Source organism: Danio aesculapii, chromosome 25, assembly GCF_903798145.1.
Source record: "Danio aesculapii chromosome 25, fDanAes4.1, whole genome shotgun sequence".
Lineage (NCBI taxonomy): Eukaryota > Metazoa > Chordata > Actinopteri > Cypriniformes > Danionidae > Danio > Danio aesculapii.
Genome location: NC_079459.1, coordinates 29044001 through 29061319, shown reverse-complemented (window position 1 = coordinate 29061319; position 17319 = coordinate 29044001). Strand labels below are relative to the sequence as shown.

General features: G+C 35.3%; 1 protein-coding gene across 1 annotated transcript in view; it reads left to right on the top strand.

Moving 5' to 3' along the window:
- The window catches only part of LOC130219063 (mucin-5AC-like), a 40802-nt gene extending 27797 nt beyond the window's left edge, over nt 1–13005 (top strand). Inside the window, exons 35-55 of the mRNA XM_056451332.1 lie at nt 424–608; nt 745–814; nt 911–1041; nt 1141–1172; nt 3109–3253; nt 3553–3645; nt 4804–4844; nt 4940–5056; nt 5480–5575; nt 5682–5801; nt 6965–7060; nt 7141–7260; nt 7978–8073; nt 8173–8292; nt 9022–9117; nt 9206–9325; nt 10577–10675; nt 10768–10887; nt 12103–12142; nt 12303–12414; nt 12740–13005. Coding sequence (XP_056307307.1) covers nt 424–608; nt 745–814; nt 911–1041; nt 1141–1172; nt 3109–3253; nt 3553–3645; nt 4804–4844; nt 4940–5056; nt 5480–5575; nt 5682–5801; nt 6965–7060; nt 7141–7260; nt 7978–8073; nt 8173–8292; nt 9022–9117; nt 9206–9325; nt 10577–10675; nt 10768–10887; nt 12103–12142; nt 12303–12414; nt 12740–12908 — 2218 coding nt within the window. The 3' untranslated portion in view covers nt 12909–13005. The remainder of the gene's footprint in view (nt 1–423; nt 609–744; nt 815–910; nt 1042–1140; nt 1173–3108; nt 3254–3552; nt 3646–4803; nt 4845–4939; nt 5057–5479; nt 5576–5681; nt 5802–6964; nt 7061–7140; nt 7261–7977; nt 8074–8172; nt 8293–9021; nt 9118–9205; nt 9326–10576; nt 10676–10767; nt 10888–12102; nt 12143–12302; nt 12415–12739) is intronic.
- The last annotated feature ends 4314 nt before the right edge of the window (nt 13006–17319 follow it).

Below are 17319 nucleotides of genomic sequence, written 5' to 3'. Positions count from 1 at the left end.
TATGGCATTTGGAGCGCTGAATAAATTAGAGACGGTAAAAGTGAGTGGGTCCAATTTCAATGATCTCAAATGTGGATGAGTCTTGTCTACCCACGTACAATGATTCCAACAACCATTCGTAACCTTAATCCAAACCCTACTACAACCTTCACGTATTTTACAAATAACTATATATAACTAGCACAAATTATTTTACACCGCTAACATTTGTAATAATTATCCTACCGTACACGGGAACAGCGTTGGTAAACAAAAGCACCTCACCAGCATGGTATCTGGTCCGTATCCGTTTATTTTAATCACACATGCACACCTGCAAACCAGTTATGTGTACCTTTTTTAGTTAAACAGTATTAAATCTAACACATTTTTGTTTGGTATTTCTCTATTAAGGTTAGTATTTATTTTGTCTTTTGTCTACAGTGTGTTTAAAAGCTGCCATGATGTCGTTCCCTATAATGAGTATTATCAAGCATGTAAATATGATGTGATCACTATGGGAAATGAGTCTTATGGCTGTGCTAGTGTGGAGTCCTATGCACAATTATGTAGCCGTAAATCTATCTGTGTGGACTGGAGAAGCTCACCTGAACTTAAAGGGCTTTGTGGTAAACTCACTAACACATTCATGATTGTAGCAATGTTTATAATGTAATGTGTGTATGCATGCATTTGATTCTACTTTCACTGTTGTAATTCATACATTGTGTCTGATAATAGTCTTGTCTTTGGTTTCTTGAACAGATTTCAAGTGTCCCAGTTCCAAAGTCTACAAGGCATGTGGACCGAAAGTGGAAAAATCCTGCAGTACATCGTAATACGCCTCATTAAAATCCAAAACTATTTAATTATCTGCAATACGTTTAGCACTATGTTTTTTTTATCACTGACAAATCTGTTTTTTAACTAGGTACAACACAATGTATGCGGATACACAATGTCAAAGCAACGATTGTAACCAAACATTAGCAGAAGGTTGTTACTGTCCTGATGGACAATATCGGGTTAATTTGGCATCAAATTTGTGTACAGCTTACTGTGGTAAGGACTGTTTCTTTGTTAACTTTTCTGAATTGGTGGTTTAATGCAGCATGATATCATATTTTAATTTTGGTGATGATTTTTGCTTGCTTTTTGCAGACTGCATTGGCCCTGATGGATCACCTAGAAAGGTATGTCACGTTAATTAATATTACTACAATAGTCTATCATGGCGAGTGGGAGGGAAAGGACGAGGACTAAAAGCAGGACAAAAGCATGCGTTGATTAACCAAAGAAATAAAACAAAAAGGCAACAAAAACCACCCGAGGGGGTGAAAAGTCTTAAATTAACAAGAAAAACTTGGCTGGGCTGGCAGGGAATGGCTGGCAAGAGCAGGGCTGGACAAGACATGACATGACACAAAACCCTCAAAGAATGATGACGAACTCGCACAGGACAGCAGACAAGTAGAAGCTATAAAGCAGCACAAATTAAGAAACAAACAGCTAAACAGGATTAACTAATAATGTGTTAACAAGCAGGGTGGGACTAGACAATAGATAGGAGAGCACATGGTACAAAGACACAACACAAGCCATGTGCTCGCGTAAAACAGGACTAAGCACAGCCAATGAGATAACCCCCTTAACCGCATGTTTAAATGAAACACAACAGCACTGGGCGAAGTGCAAAAACACAGGCCACGTGCATCAAACTATAGCAAAACAGACAGAACACAAGACACGAGTACATGATAAATAACACTTAACGTGCACTCACATATGCGACAACATGCATGTTCCAATCGCAGCGCCAACCGAAACCAACTAGACTGGAGCGCAGAGAACGAAACAACATGCCGCGAACAAATAACACACTCCAGGGGCCTGTTCCATAAACCAAGCTTACAGAAAAAGCCAGGCTTATTGTGGTTAGTCAGGTTTATTAATGGTGGTTTCAGTTTCATAAATCAAATTTACGATAGTTATTCAGTTACTCTGGCAACTTAAGCAGGAAAACTAGCATGGACCTGGGCAGGTTAACTCTCAGGCTAAGTCTTAAGGTCAAGCTTAATCAAAGTAATATTAACATTCACCTGCCATAATGCCATTTCAATTCACTTGTCAAACCTCTTAATGATGATTAAAACTTTATAGTCACTTAATAGTAAATATATATATACACCAAACATGTTTAATGCATATAATATAATAATACATTTAAATATAAAAATAAGTTCTACAAATACATTGCGCAACCGCACCCCCCCCCCCCCCCCCCCCACATAGGTTGCGCACCACAAACCTATCCATAGACCTAAATAATGGCCTATATTTAAAATCTGCAATTTCCTGTCAGCCTTCTCTCTTGCTTTGTTGTGACATAATAATTTAAACATAATAATCAAAATCTATATATGTTTGAACACTAAAAACATACGCGGCTGTGAGATTTCATTTCAGAAATCTTTCTTTCATCGTAGTTGCCAAGTTAGCACAGCATAATTGATGCATCTATGCTTGACCTTTAAGGCTTCGAGACATGAACGTGCACAAACAGTTGTCTAGATTATTTCAACTGAACTCATATCATATGATCTTTAACCTGCTGTTATGGAACCAATTTGAGTGTGGACATTTAGTTCAGCTCATTGAAGGTTTTTGACTTTAATCCCCGCTTTTCTTAAAGACTTTTATGAAACAGCCATCTAGATGGGTAAGCACGCGTGAACAAAGCCTCCTCAGGAGCATGCACATGATCACTTTGAAGACAAGAACACGCGGCTCAGTCGAGGCCGCATGTTCAGAACAATGACATCAGACATAGGACTGACACGACATGACCAGCTTTACAAAGAATTAACAATAACAAGAATTAACAAGACTGAAGTGGCAGAATCCTGACATAGTCCGGCTTAACAACAAAACAGCAGTACTATTTTCTTATAAACATCTCAGCTGTCAGCAGGAATTAAAGCAGACCTGTACATGCAAGATGTAAAATAAGTCTCTGATGTCCCTAGAGTGTGTATGTGAAGTTCTGAATTTGAATTGAATTCATCCAGATTTTGACTATAAATGGAAATTCTGGAAATAACTATCATCAACATTTTTCTTCTCCTACAGCCTGGAGAAATCTGGACATATCAGTGTTACAACTATACATGCCTTAATGCTGGTGTCTATGTGAAAGCTCCTGTAACGTGTCAAACTGTAAATACATGTGGTGATGGATACAAAAGCGCTGTTAAAAACTGCTGCCCAACATGTGGTGAGTCTTCAACATTTGATAAACCGTGAAAGAAATTGTAATTCACAATGAGATCAACTCTCAGTAAAGTATAAGCAGGTTATAATTACTAGCATTGAGCATGGGTGAGAAAAGTAAGATATACAAAACAAGTCCTTAATGGACAAATGATTCAACAAAAGTTTGAAGCTGCTGGTGTGGCTATAGACACCAAACAAACATGGCAACGCTTTATTTCTTGCATTTAGAGCTAATAACTGCCATACACACATGATAAAATCATTCAATAATAATAATTGAAATATTCTTCATCCATTCAGTTTGTGATTTTGAGCAATGTCTTCAGAAGAAATGTGATGTGGGATTTGAGTTAGCGTTGAATAAAACTGAAGGCAGTTGCTGTCCACCCTGCGGTAAGTATCACATTTCAAAATTATTTTGTCTAAATCTTTTCAAGCTTCCAAAAAGAAAAACACTTTTTCCCCACGGAAAAAAAGCTAAATATAATTAAGTGCAATTTTTATTTTATCTACAAAACACCTTAAAGAATAGCTCATGCCAAAAACATTTCAGCATTTTGACATACATTTGCTTCTACATTTAATTATATATAAATTTAAACATATATAATGTGAGATGTTAGAAAAAGATGGAAAAAACGGTTGGTTTTGTTTAAAAAATGATACACATATACCATGACGTAACTGTGTATCCTGTCACAAATGTGGTCTATAGGCGTCCAATTTGGATTTAATAGAGTGGTGGTTCTTAACTGGTTTGGAAATGAGATCCAGATTTTTCTAAGGTCATTAAGCTGCAACCCAGGATTTTGGGAGAACCAGCTCCACTTTTGCACCATCATCCTGTGAAACCAGTGAAACCATTCGCATTTTGCCAATTTCCACATCTCTCCCACTGAAAATAAACCAGACCCTCGCTGATGCCGTGTCCTGTCTGAAACTGACTTTAGGAGAACGTCTTATTTCTCAAGCGTACTGTATGAATCATATTTAAAATGTTTGTCAATATTAAAGATTCTCTCAAAATGCTTCTCCAACCCACTTAGGGTTGTGGCCCACCAGTTGAGAAACTCTGTATTAGAATATCTTAAAGGGGCTATATGCCTTCAGCACTTTAAATATAGCACGTAAGTGGAATAATTAGCTAAATAAACCATGAATGTATCATTAACGCATTGTTTTTGAAGCTTTAAAGAGATTGTTCACCCAAAAATAAACCTAATTTAGTTTCTTTCTTCTGTCAAACACGAAAGAAGATATTTGGAAGAATGCTGCTAGATGGCAATAATTTTCTTTCAACTATGGAAGTCAATGGGTATCTTCTTTTGTGTTCAACAGAAGAAAAAACTCATAAGGTTTAAAATGAGGGACAATAAATGATGAGGTAATTTTCATTTTTGGGTGAACTAACCCTTTAAGCTTCATGCCACATTTATTTCATTTCTATTAAAAACTGCGTTCATCAACATTTATCTTATTGCTTTTCATGGTGACAGAACATTCATATTTGGGTGAATCTTCCCTATAACCAACTTACTTATTTCTATTTAGTGCAAAAGGATGTCTGTGTGTACAATAGCACTGAGTACAAGGTGAGCTGTTTGGTTCATTCACTCATTTTGGTTGAAGCTTTATACTGTAGATTTATGAATGTGCTCTTCAGTGCCGTCTTTCTGTCTTTTATTAGGTTGGCGTCTACCATTTCACTTGTCAAACTTTGAACTGTCGTCAAGTTAATGGCTCATTTGTGGCAGAGATGATCACAACTCAGTGCCCTTACATGAGTTCACAGGACTGTGGGCCTGTAAGTACAATCTCTAGCTTCATCTGCACATTAAATACTTGTCTGCACATGGCTGTTGCATTACCCAGAAATCTGAAATAAAGCAATATATGCCAATCTCATTTATGACATACAAGTGCATATTTAGGTTTTACATAAAAAAAAAATATATATATATATATTTATTTTCGAAATATTGGCTGCCATTGAAGCTACAAATATATACATATGTCTAAATATATTACATAAAATATATATAGGTAATATGTGGATATATTACTTATATATGTATTCATATATGGCCATTCAGTCTACCAATGAATTATTGGAGGCAGAAAGAGCTTAAAGAGACCTAAAGTGGTAAAAGTGCCAATAAAATATAAACATTTTTTTTTAAAATTAATAAATAAATTCTCTCTCTCTCTCTCTGTCCCCCTCTCTAAGGGCTTTGAATATGTGAAACAAGAAGGAGATTGTTGTGGAACATGTGTGCAAACGAAATGTACTTACATGATGGACAACACCACATACACACTTCAGGTAGATTTCAAAACATCTGTCAACTTTTTTTATATCCCTTTAATTCATTGATTAATGAATCTGTGCTTTTCTTCAACCCGCTTAAAATCTGTCTGTGTTTTGTTAGGTTGGAGAAGTTCACAGTTACAAATGTGAAAATGTGACCTGTAGTATCATTAGTGGCTCTCCTGTGACTGAGAGGAACTCTGAGAAGTGCACTTACTTGAGCTCACTTGACTGTAAACTTGTAAGTAGAATCTCTATCCAGTCCCAGCAGGCACAGGACGTCAAATTGACATTGTACCCCAACATCGTCGGATGTTGCATTTTGGGTGGAAATGAAAATCGCGTTGATGTCCGAACCCAACATCAGGCTGACGTCAGTGTCCAATGTCGGACAGTCATTGCATTTTGGTAATTTTCCAACTCAACCTAAAGATAACAATATATCAACGTCTAATGATGTTACAGCATAACATTGTGTCGAAGTTACCACTATGACGTCTATCAGACGTTGGATTTTGGTTGCCATTCTTGATGAACAAATGTCAGTATTTGATGTAAATATGATGTAAGTTTAAGATGTTCTCAGCATTGGATTTTGGTCACTTTCTAACACAACCTAAAATCAACCAAATATCAACGTCATTTCACGTCGCTATTAAACGTCAAAATAACAAGACCTCTACAAATGACTTTTACTGAGCTGTGAGTTCATGTTTGGTTAAATCTGATCTTAAATAGACTGGTAATCATTGCTGTCTATTATATTGTTGACATATATTATATTTGTGACACACACTAGACTATTTCCAACAGGAACAAAACATCATAAGGTGTTAATATAAGGTCAGATTTAGGTCATGACGTCAGGTGACAAAAAGTCAATGTCTAGTCAGAGTCTAAGGACAACGTTATTATGACGTCCAATAATGACTTCAAATGACGTTGATATTTGGTTGATTTTAGGTTGTGTTGAAATGTGACTAAAATCCAACGTCGAGCCAATATCTTAAACCAACACCATATTGACATCAAATACTGACATTTATTCATCAGGTATGGCAACAAAAATCCAACGTCTGATAGACGTCAATGTGGTAACGTCCACACAACGTCAAGTTGTTACATAATTAGACGTTGATATTTGGTTGATTTTAGGTTGGACGTAGGACATTGATGTCAGCCTGATGTTGAATTCTGACGTCAATCCGATTTTCATTTCCAAACAAAATGTAACGTCCCCACAACGTTGGAGTACAACATCAATCTAACATCATGTTGGTATCCTGTGCCTGCTCAGTTCACTCACTGGTTGTTAAAGTTTTTCTGCTCACTTTCATCACCTTTTGCTTTTAAAAACAGAACTTAAAAGCACAAAACTCAATTAATCAAACTTTTCTCTCTAAGGGCTCTGAATACGTCTATCAAGAAGGAGATTGTTGTGGAACGTGTGTGCAAAGGAACTGTACTTACATGATAGACAGCACCACATACACTCTTCAGGTACATTTCATGAACTTTTCTATATTCTGTTAGTTCAATAATTTTTCTTCAGCCCTCTTAAACTCTCTGTGTATTATTAGGTTGGAGAAATTCACAGTTACAAATGTGAAAATGTGACCTGTAGTATCATTAGTGGTTCTCCTGTGACTGAGAGGAACTCTGAGAAGTGCACTTACTTGAGCTCACTTGACTGTAAACTTGTAAGTAGAATCTCTGTCCAGTGTTTATTCATTTAATAGACATAATTGGCAGACGCTATTTTTGAGCCGTTTATATTACAGCACCTAATCGACTATGACCAACACTTAAGCTGTATGTTCTTGTTTACATCTGGAGATCTACATCACAGTGAGCGCTCGTGTGATGTTGCCATGTCCAGTTATTATAAGCATCTTTAGGTTTGTTATTCAGGTTGGCTCATAAATCAATCAAGTTTAATGATTTATTAGAGCGGGTGGAGCGCCGTATGTTAGAGATATTTTCAACATTATATATATTATTTATTTATTTATTGATTTATTTATTTCAGTTTATTATGGAGCTGCTTTTTGATATATATTTTTTTCGAGGAAGACCTGGCAACACAAATGAGTCACAGCTTGCACCTCTTTCTCTGTGATTTCTCTCTCAGTGAGTCAGATCGCAGGCAAACAAAGAAAGTTATCTCTGATATGTTTTAGAATATGTCACAAAATATTGTTTGCGTTAAACTTTTTTGTAAACGAGACCACTATTGATGACTTTTACTGAACTGTGAGTTAGTGTTTGGTTAAATCTGATCTGAAATGAACTGGTAATCATTGCTGTCAGTTATCTTTTAGCTTTAACTATTCACTGGCTGATTGTTCATGTTTTTCTGCTCACTTTCTCATTACCATAAACTGTGCCACTGAATTAATAAAACTCTTCTCTCCAAGGGCTCTGAATATGTGAAACAAGAAGGAGATTGTTGTGGAACATGTGTGCAAAGGAACTGTACCTACATTATGGACAACACCATGTATACTCTTCAGGTAGATTTCAAAACATCTGTCAACTTTTCTATATTCTTTTAATTCATCAATCATTGAATCTTTCTTCAGCCCTCTTAAACTCTGTCTGTGTTTTGTTAGGTTGGAGAAGTTCACAGTTACAAATGTGAAAATGTGACCTGTAGTGTCATTAGTGGCTCTCCTGTGACTGAGAGAAACTCTGAGAAGTGCACTTACTTGAGTTCACTTGACTGTAAACTTGTAAGTAGAATCTCTGTCCTGTGTTTATTCATTAGTAGACATGTTTGGCAGCTGCTATTTTTGAGCTGTTTAACTCTACCTACAGTACCTAATCTAAACAACTATGAACGACAACAAAATGTATATCTTTTTTGTTCACATCTGAAAGTCTACTCCACAGAGCATGCTCTTGTAATGTTGCCATGTCCAGTTAATATAAGCATCTATTGCTTTGTTATTTAGGCTTAGCTCATAAATAAGTCAAGTTCAATGAGTTATTAGAGTATGTGGGAAGCCTTATTTTCATTTTCTTTTTTTATTAATGGAGCTGTTTTTAATTGTTTTTTTAGCAAGACCTGGCAACACAACTGAATCATAGCTCGTACATTTTTCTCTGTGATTTCTCGCTCTGTTCATTTGGTTATCAATGGCTCAGATTGTGAACAAACAGAAGAGGCATCTCTGATGTTTTCTAGAATGTGTCGCTAAGAATTAGTTGTTCATTCACAATGCACAGAACTTTTGTAAACGAGACCACTATTGAAGGCTTTTACTGAGCTGTGCGTTCAGGTTTGGTTAAATCTGAAATGAACTGATACTCGATCCTGTCAATTATATATTTGGATTCACTGATTGTTTGTTCATGTTTTTCATCTTACTTTCTCATTATCATCACCTGTTGCTTTAAAAAAAACAGGGCTTAAAAAGGAGTAAAAGTCCCGCTGAATTAATCAATCTTTTCTCTCGAAGGGTTTTGAATATGTCAATCAAGAAGGAGATTGTTGTGGAACGTGTGTGCAAAGGAACTGCACTTACATGATGGACAACACCACATACACTCTTCAGGTACATTTCATGAATTTTTCCTTATTGTTAGTCAATCAGTTAATGACTTTTCTTCAGCGCTCTTATAGTCTGTCTTTGTTTTTGTTAGGTTGGAGAAGTTCACAGTTATAAATGTGAAAATGTGACCTGTAGTGTCATCAGTGGCTCTCCTGTGACTGAGAGGAACTCTGAGAAGTGCACTTACTTGAGCTCAGTTGACTGTAAACCTGTAAGTAGATTTACTATTGTCAACTCTACAACACCTAAAGCTGGATTTACAACATCTTCCTAAGATAAAAAGACCATTAAGGTTTTAATAAATGTGTTTTTTTACCATTCAAATCATGAGACTGATTTCTTAAGAGTAAAGAGTCATGAACAACCCAACCCTCGCCACCCCCATTAATATTTTATGCATACCAATCAACTCTCCCATTTTTGCAGGGATTCTCCCGTATTTTACCATTCTATCCCACTATCATCTCGTTTAAGTATTTTTCTGTATTCCTCCCAAATTTTAAATCTTTCTATGAAAAGTGACAATAGCATCAAAGAGCCGATCTCAAATGTGATATAGTTGTAAGAGCTGTTCAAGTCTGTGTTTCCTGTATTTTTACATCCCAATGTTGACAGATATGTTTATGAGATTTTAAAATGTGTGTATATATAGGTCACGCACTGCTAAAACTGTCACATGAATTGGAAATTGGTTATTTTTGCATTTTTGTTAGTAATTTCTTTCGGTTTGAAAAGTAAAGTGTGAGCAATGTCAAGTGATTTGAGGTCACTGTGTTTTTGGACTCCCAGGACTGAAGCATGAGTGCCGTCAACAGATTCAAGGCATTTTTCCATATTAATTAATGAGAAAAGGCTGGTTCAAACCAAACACCACACAAACTCCTCTTTTTATGCTATCCATTCCCTCTTCCGCACTCGAGACTCCCACCTTAACACAATTGTAAATATCCCTTTTCCTTGGCTTTTTCAAATCAGAGGTGTGAAAACCACCCTTCTGAAACGGGGGGTTTCGTTGCGCTTTAAAGTTCATATGAAATCAAAATGTACAATGTTTATTTCGCTAGCACAAAACGTTAATGTTTAGGTGAACAATTACTCTAAATAAATGAGTCTATCCACTTAATTTTTTGGGGGGTAATCTTCAATCAAAGTATGATCAGTTGCTTCAGCATTCTGCAAACACCAAATAAAACAAAAAAACCTGCTACAATTCCCTCTGACCCAAAACATTGTTGACATTATCAACAAGGTATAATAAATGATCTGATGGGTATTTTGACCTGAAACGTCTTAAACACATTCTGAAGACACAAAAGTCTCTTGTTTAAAGCCCAAAAGCAGAACTCTTTATGTTAGAAAAGAAAAAAATAAGAAAGTTATGATTCTAATGCTTTGTGAATTTGGCTCTGGTTCCTTAAAGAGTTTTTGAAAATGAACTATAAACTTGTTTTTATCCTTCAAGTTCTTTACATATGTGAAAAAAGAAGGAGAGTGCTGTGGAACATGTAAACAAACATGTTGTTTTTATGAAGCGCCAGACAACACCACGCATACTCTCAAGGTATATTGTAAAAAAAACTTTAATCATAAATGTATTGAAACAATGCACCTGTGCTGTTTTTCCTCATGTAGCCTCTATGTCTTTTTATATAGAATGGAGAGGCGTACACATCCAAATGCGAGACCGGTACCTGTCATGAAGTGAATGGCTTGTTTGAGACTGAGAAGAAGATTAAGGAATGCCCTCCATTTAATCTAGACGACTGTGAGCCTGTAAGTGTTTTTTGAGTTTCTGTTGCATTCTGCTATTACTTAGAGAAGATTCACCCAATGGTTAAGGACAGTTCAGCCAAAAATGAAAATGTACTCATTATTTACTCTCCCTCCAGTGGTTCTAAACCTTTAGAAGTGTCTTTTTTTTTTTGTAGAAACAAAAGGATATTCTGAAGAACTTTGGAAACTGGTAGCCAATGAAAAAACATACTATTTTGAAATAAATGTATATTTTTAAGTTTATATAAATACGTTTTCATTCCATAAATATTTTGACAGTTATTAACAATGGTTGAGATATATATCTCAGAATTATAAGCCCCCCTTTGAATTTTTTTCTTTTTAAATATTTCCCAAATGATGTTTAACAAAGCAAAAGAATTTTCACAGTATGTCTGATAATATTTTTTTTTTTCTGGAGAAAGTCTTATTTGTTTTATTTCGGCTAGAATAAAAGCAGTTTTTAATTTTTTAAAAACATTTTAAGGTCAAAATTATTAGTCCTTTTATATTTTTTTCGATAGTCTACAGAACAAACCATCATTATACAATAACTTGCCTAATTACCCTAACCTGCTTAGTTAACCTAATTAACCTAGTTCAGCCTTTAAATGTCACTGTAAGCTGTATAGAAGTGTCTTTAGGCGTGACGTGTCTTTTATCTAGTCAAATATTATTTACTGTCCTCATAACAAAGATAAAATAAATGAGTTATTAAAACTATTATGTGTAGAAATGTGTTAAAAAATCTCTCCGTTAAACAGAAATTGAGGAAAAAATTGGGGGATTGAGGATTTGGGGATTGGAGGGGGGGGGGGGGGGGGGATGTATTGGGGGCGGGGGCTAATAATTCTGACTTCAGTTGTGTGTGTGTGTGTATATATATATATATATATATATATATATATATATATATATATATATATATATATATATATATATATATATATATATATATATATATATATATATATATATATATATATATATATATATAATCATGATAAAATAGGGTGAATTTTTCTGTTAATACTCTAGATGGCAGTGTCCGCTATTTAAACCTTGAATTTCCCTAAAACTTTTTTTGTTTGTTTGTTTGTTTGAAGGAAATAAGAGTTATACTTTAGTATAAAAACTTGCAATGTGTTTTAGCAATCATTATTTTGAGTGGTTTGATGAAATGCGTATCAAATAAAATTATTTGTGTCTTTACAGGGAACAATAAAATTTGACTCAGATCAATGCTGTTACACATGTAAGATATTCTTCATACTAAACACCTGAACACAAACATGTTAAAACCATTGTGTCCACAATCTTCTGTGTTAATGCGGCTTATTTAAAAGTTTTAAAATAGCAAAATAACATAAGCATGAGGCTCAGACACAGGCTTACCTTTCTCCATTCATTCACAGGTGAAACTCGCAACTGTGTTCGTCAGAGAAATATCACCCGTCTGCAAGTGGATGACTGCACTTCTGTACAGGATATAGAAATTACATCCTGCACTGGCCACTGCGGCTCCATGTAAGAGCACTGCACACCTGTAGATCACAAACATGCTTTAAACACAAAACCTTTCATCTGATCTTTAAAATCTTGTTAAGCTAAAAACTCTCTTCAGAGCAAGATAAAATCTGCATTTATTGTCAAACAGCTCGAAAAACAATAAAGTTTTTCCAGTAATGGTGTTGAAGTCTCCTTCAGTACTTTTATATGTGGAATAATTTGTAGAACTTTATAATTAATCAGTAGTTATACTGACATGATTGAGCAATATCAGTTTTTATATTGTATGCGTATATATTATGATACACTCATCTCAGTGATGTTTTCTCTGAAATGTCTACAGGTATTCACTGTACGCCAATCAAATGACCAGCTGCTCCTGCTGCCAGAAAGATAAGTCTACCAGTTTACCAGTGAAGCTGAAGTGCACCAATGGAACAGAGATCGATTATAACTACACTTACATAGAGACATGCAAATGCACTCCAATGAAGTGTGCAGACAAACATTAAAGGCACATAAGAGATCCTGCTTTAAATTTGACTCTGTAATCTGACACTGAGAAAACTCCCAATTTAAACTATATATCAGAAATTAATGATAGTGATGATTTAAGCTAGCTTTATATTTATATATTGACCTACATTTTTACCCGGGGATATGTTTCATTCTAAGTTTAGTCTGTTTTGTTATCACTCCAAGAGGATTCTGGGCACTTTTGTTTTTTATTCATTATAATCTCTGTTAATGCATGATATAAACCTGTGTTTTCAATCCAATCAAATGAATTAAATCATAATAATAAGCATCAATTACAGTATTCTGAGTCTTTTTTAAATGCACTGAAAGTAAAATCAACTACCCACTTCACAATCTCACAATTATGAGAGTAAAAACACAAATATAAACAAAATATTTGGGGGATTTTTTACATTACTTTTAAACTCAGGATTTACTGCCTTTTTACATTAGTAAATCAGACAATAGACTAGTACATATCACCATTTTAGTTTATTTCTTTTCCTCATAAATTTTTTTTTTAATTCTTTGTTTATTGGTTTTAATAAACATAAAACCAAACAAAGCAAAATCAAGATGAACATACAAAAATTATACGCAAGTTTAATAACGAAAGTTGTAAAAATCTAATAATAAACATTCAGAAAATACAACGGTAACAACAAAGTCCTGCTTGGATTGAGTGAATTCACACTTATTATCAAAATACCTCTGAGGTTCATTAGAGGCATCCATATTTTGTTTTAAAGACATCCATCTTGTTTCTTAACCCCTTGTATGTATATCGTTCCAATAGCATTGTTTCATTCAAAAGTTGTATGAACAGTTCAAATTTGTTGTTTCCAATTGAGCAAAAAGCATTTTTTGTAGATGTAGAATCAAATGTCTTGTACAATTCTGTACCAAAGAGGTATAGTGTTCATGTGTTGTCTAAAGGAGTTTGCAAAGCTGTCCTGTACTGCTTTTCAGGAAAAAAAAAAAGGTTATTGCATTCCCAGAAAATATGCATGGTTGATCCTGAATAGGTTTTACATCTGTGACACCTGCATGATACATCAGGGGATGTTTAGCTCAAACGAAGTGGGGTCTGATACATCCTACGCATGAGTTTATTGTTTTGTTTAACTATTTTGTTATTGGAAAGGGGAATGAGAGTATTCTGGCATGTATATAGTCTCCCACTGATCCTCATTAAAATTATACTCCAAATCATAGAACATTTTTTGATCGTCTTTGTGGATTTGTACATCCAAAATGAAAATTCTGCTATTAATTACTCACTCTTCATCCTTCCTTCATCATCGGAACACAATTTTTTTTTTTTTTTTTTGTGAAATCTTCTTCACCATCCGTTAGCAATGATCATGGGATGTTCAAAGTTTGTAAAGTGAGCCAAAAATATCAAAACATTCATTGTGACTTCAGTAGTTTACCTGTAATCATAGAAAGCTCCAAATAAATGAAAAAAAAAAAACGACTTTTTGCATTTGTTTTCAACGTCAGGTCAGTGTTTGTGTTTACTATACCACACGGGTGTTGCACTGCTAATGTCAATAAGTCGTTCAACACATAGCAAACACGCAATAAGATCTGGCTTCAAAATGGTTACAGTTTTGTTTTGGTGCAAAAATGTGTTCATGGATTTTCGTATGATTACTGTTGAACTATTGAAGTCTCACGACATGTTTTGACAATGTATTTGACTCCATTTATGGACTTTAAATGTCTCAGGATCATTGCTGTCTGTGGATGATTAGAGAAATCTCCAAAATATTTTCATTTGTGTTCTGAAGATGAACAAAAATAGTAAGGTTGAGTAATAAATAAGAGAACTTTCATTTTCACTACTGCTTTACTGTAGATTTAATGTAGATTTTCCTAGCGATGTAGATTTTCCCAGAATCCCAGGAATTGGTCTTTGTGGATTTGTATGTCCAAAATGAAAATTCTGCTATTAATTACTCACTCTTCATCCTTCCTTCATCATCGGAACACAATTATTTTTTTGTGTGAAATCTTTCTCACCATCCATTAGCAATGATCATGGGATGTTCAAAGTCTGTAATATGAGCCAGAAATATAGTCAAAACATTTATTGTGACTTCAGTAGTTTAACTGTAATCATAGAAAGCTCCAAATAAATGAAAAAAAAAAAAAAACGACTTTGTTTGCATTTGTTTTCAACGTCAGGTCAGTGTTTGTGTTTACTAAACAACGCTTGTGTGTTGTGCTGCTAATGTCAACAAGTCGTTCAACACATAGCAAACGCGCAAAAAGATCTGGTTACAGTTTAGTTTTGTGGCAAAAAAAGTGTTAATGGATCTTTGTATGATTACTGTTAAACTATTGAAGTCTCACAACATGTTTTGACAATGTTTTTGACTCCATTTATGAGCTGTGAATGTCTCCAGATCATTGCTGTCTGTGGATGATTAGAGAGAGACCTAAAATATCTTTTTGAGTGCACTACGGCTTTACTGTAGATTTAATGTAGATTTCCCAGAATCCCAGGAATTGCTCTAAGGATTTGTACTTCCAAAATGAAAATTCAGTTATTAATTACTCACCCTTCATCCTACCTTCATCATCAGAAAACACAAATTAACATATTTTTAGTAAAATCTTCCTCACCATCCATTAGCAATAGTCAAGAAATGTCCATAAAAGGAACCAAAAGCATTGCTAAAACATTTATTGTGACTTCAGTAGTTTAGCTGTAATCATACAAAGCTCCAAATAAATAACACTACATTGTTAGCATTTGTTTTCAACATCAGGTCAGTGTTTGTGTTTACTATACGATACATTTGTGTTGCACTGCTAATGTCAATACATTGTACAACACGTGGTAAATGCGCAAAAAGATAGACGAACAAACTGCAGTTTTGTTTTGATATTGTATGATTACTGTTGAACCACTGAAGTCTCACGACATGTTTTTGACTCCATTTATAGGCTTTTAATGTCTCTGGCCTATTGCTGTCTATGAATGATTAAAGCATGGGTCTCAAACTGCATTCCTGGATGGCCGCAGCTCTGCACAGTTTTGCTCCAACCCTAATCAAACACAGTTGATTCAAATAATCAAGGTGTTCAATGCTACTATGGACTATTAAGCAGTTGTGAGTTGGAGGTGGTTGGAGCTAAAATCTGCAGAGCTGTGGCCCTTCAGGAACTGAGTTTGAGACCACTGGATTAGAGAGATATCGAAACTATCTTAATTTGTGTTGTAAGCATGTGAACTCGTAAGGGACTCGTAAGCATCAACACATATCCCCAGTTCTTTCCCATCTGGGCTGGCTGCCTGTCAGGTCTCGGGTTGATATTTAAATTATTATTGTTTATAAATCCTTAAATGGTCTGGCACCATCTTATTTATCAGATCACCTACATGTGTATAAAGCTGCGGTCACACTGGGCTTTTCCTCCCATAGACTTCCATTGATACGCACACGAATGCGTCAGACCGGAAACGCAAGGTCATGCGTCAAGTTTCGCAGGTTGCTGCGGTGCAAAGTTCAAGCTTGGTGAACTCTGACCTGCGAAATTGCATCACTTGACTGTGTGAGACCAATCGAGGATCAAAACACGATCTCTCTGGACAGAAATTTAAAACATGGAGCAATCGCTTGCTTTTTTTAATGTCTAATCATCTTGTTTAATCCCGCCCCTTTTCGCAGCGCCGCACGACAGAATTTCGCACACACAAAGCCCGGTGTGACCATAGCTTAATCCTGGTAGGTCATTTATATCATGTGAGTAGTCTTTTCTTTCTGTACCAAAGACCTTGGTGTACAGTGAGAGAATGGGGATCGGGCTTTCGCTGTTATCACTCTAAAATGCTGGAACAAGCTTCATTAGACACGCTCCAACTTTACTTGTTTTTAAAAACCTTCTTAAATTGTACTTTCTTCTTTAGCATTTAAACCTTTTTAATGTTGAGAGGTTTCTCTTGGTTGTTAGTTGTTTCTTATGAGCAAGGCTTGACATTAACACCCGCCAACCTGCTACTGTAAATGCGGATAGATTTCAGCTGTGGGGGATTAACTGAAATGCCCACAAGCCAAGCCACTTTTGCTGGCTGAAAATAAATTTTAGACTGTAATTTTCATATAAGGATTTTTCTTATCGACAATAAGGATGGCCCAATATGCCTGCAAATAGGATAGAATTGAGAAGCAGCACGAATTCAGTTCAGTTCATGTTTATTTCTATAGCGCTTTTACAATGTAGATTGTGTCAAGCAGCTTAACATAGAAGTTCTAGTAAAGTCCAATTGTGACAGCAAATTACAGTTGCTGCTTTCGCTTGAACCATTCTTTGAACAGATTATTAACAGGCCTAACATTAACCGTGTGCGCGTGATCTGATCATCTTTTCATTTTCGCACACTGAATGTTTTTC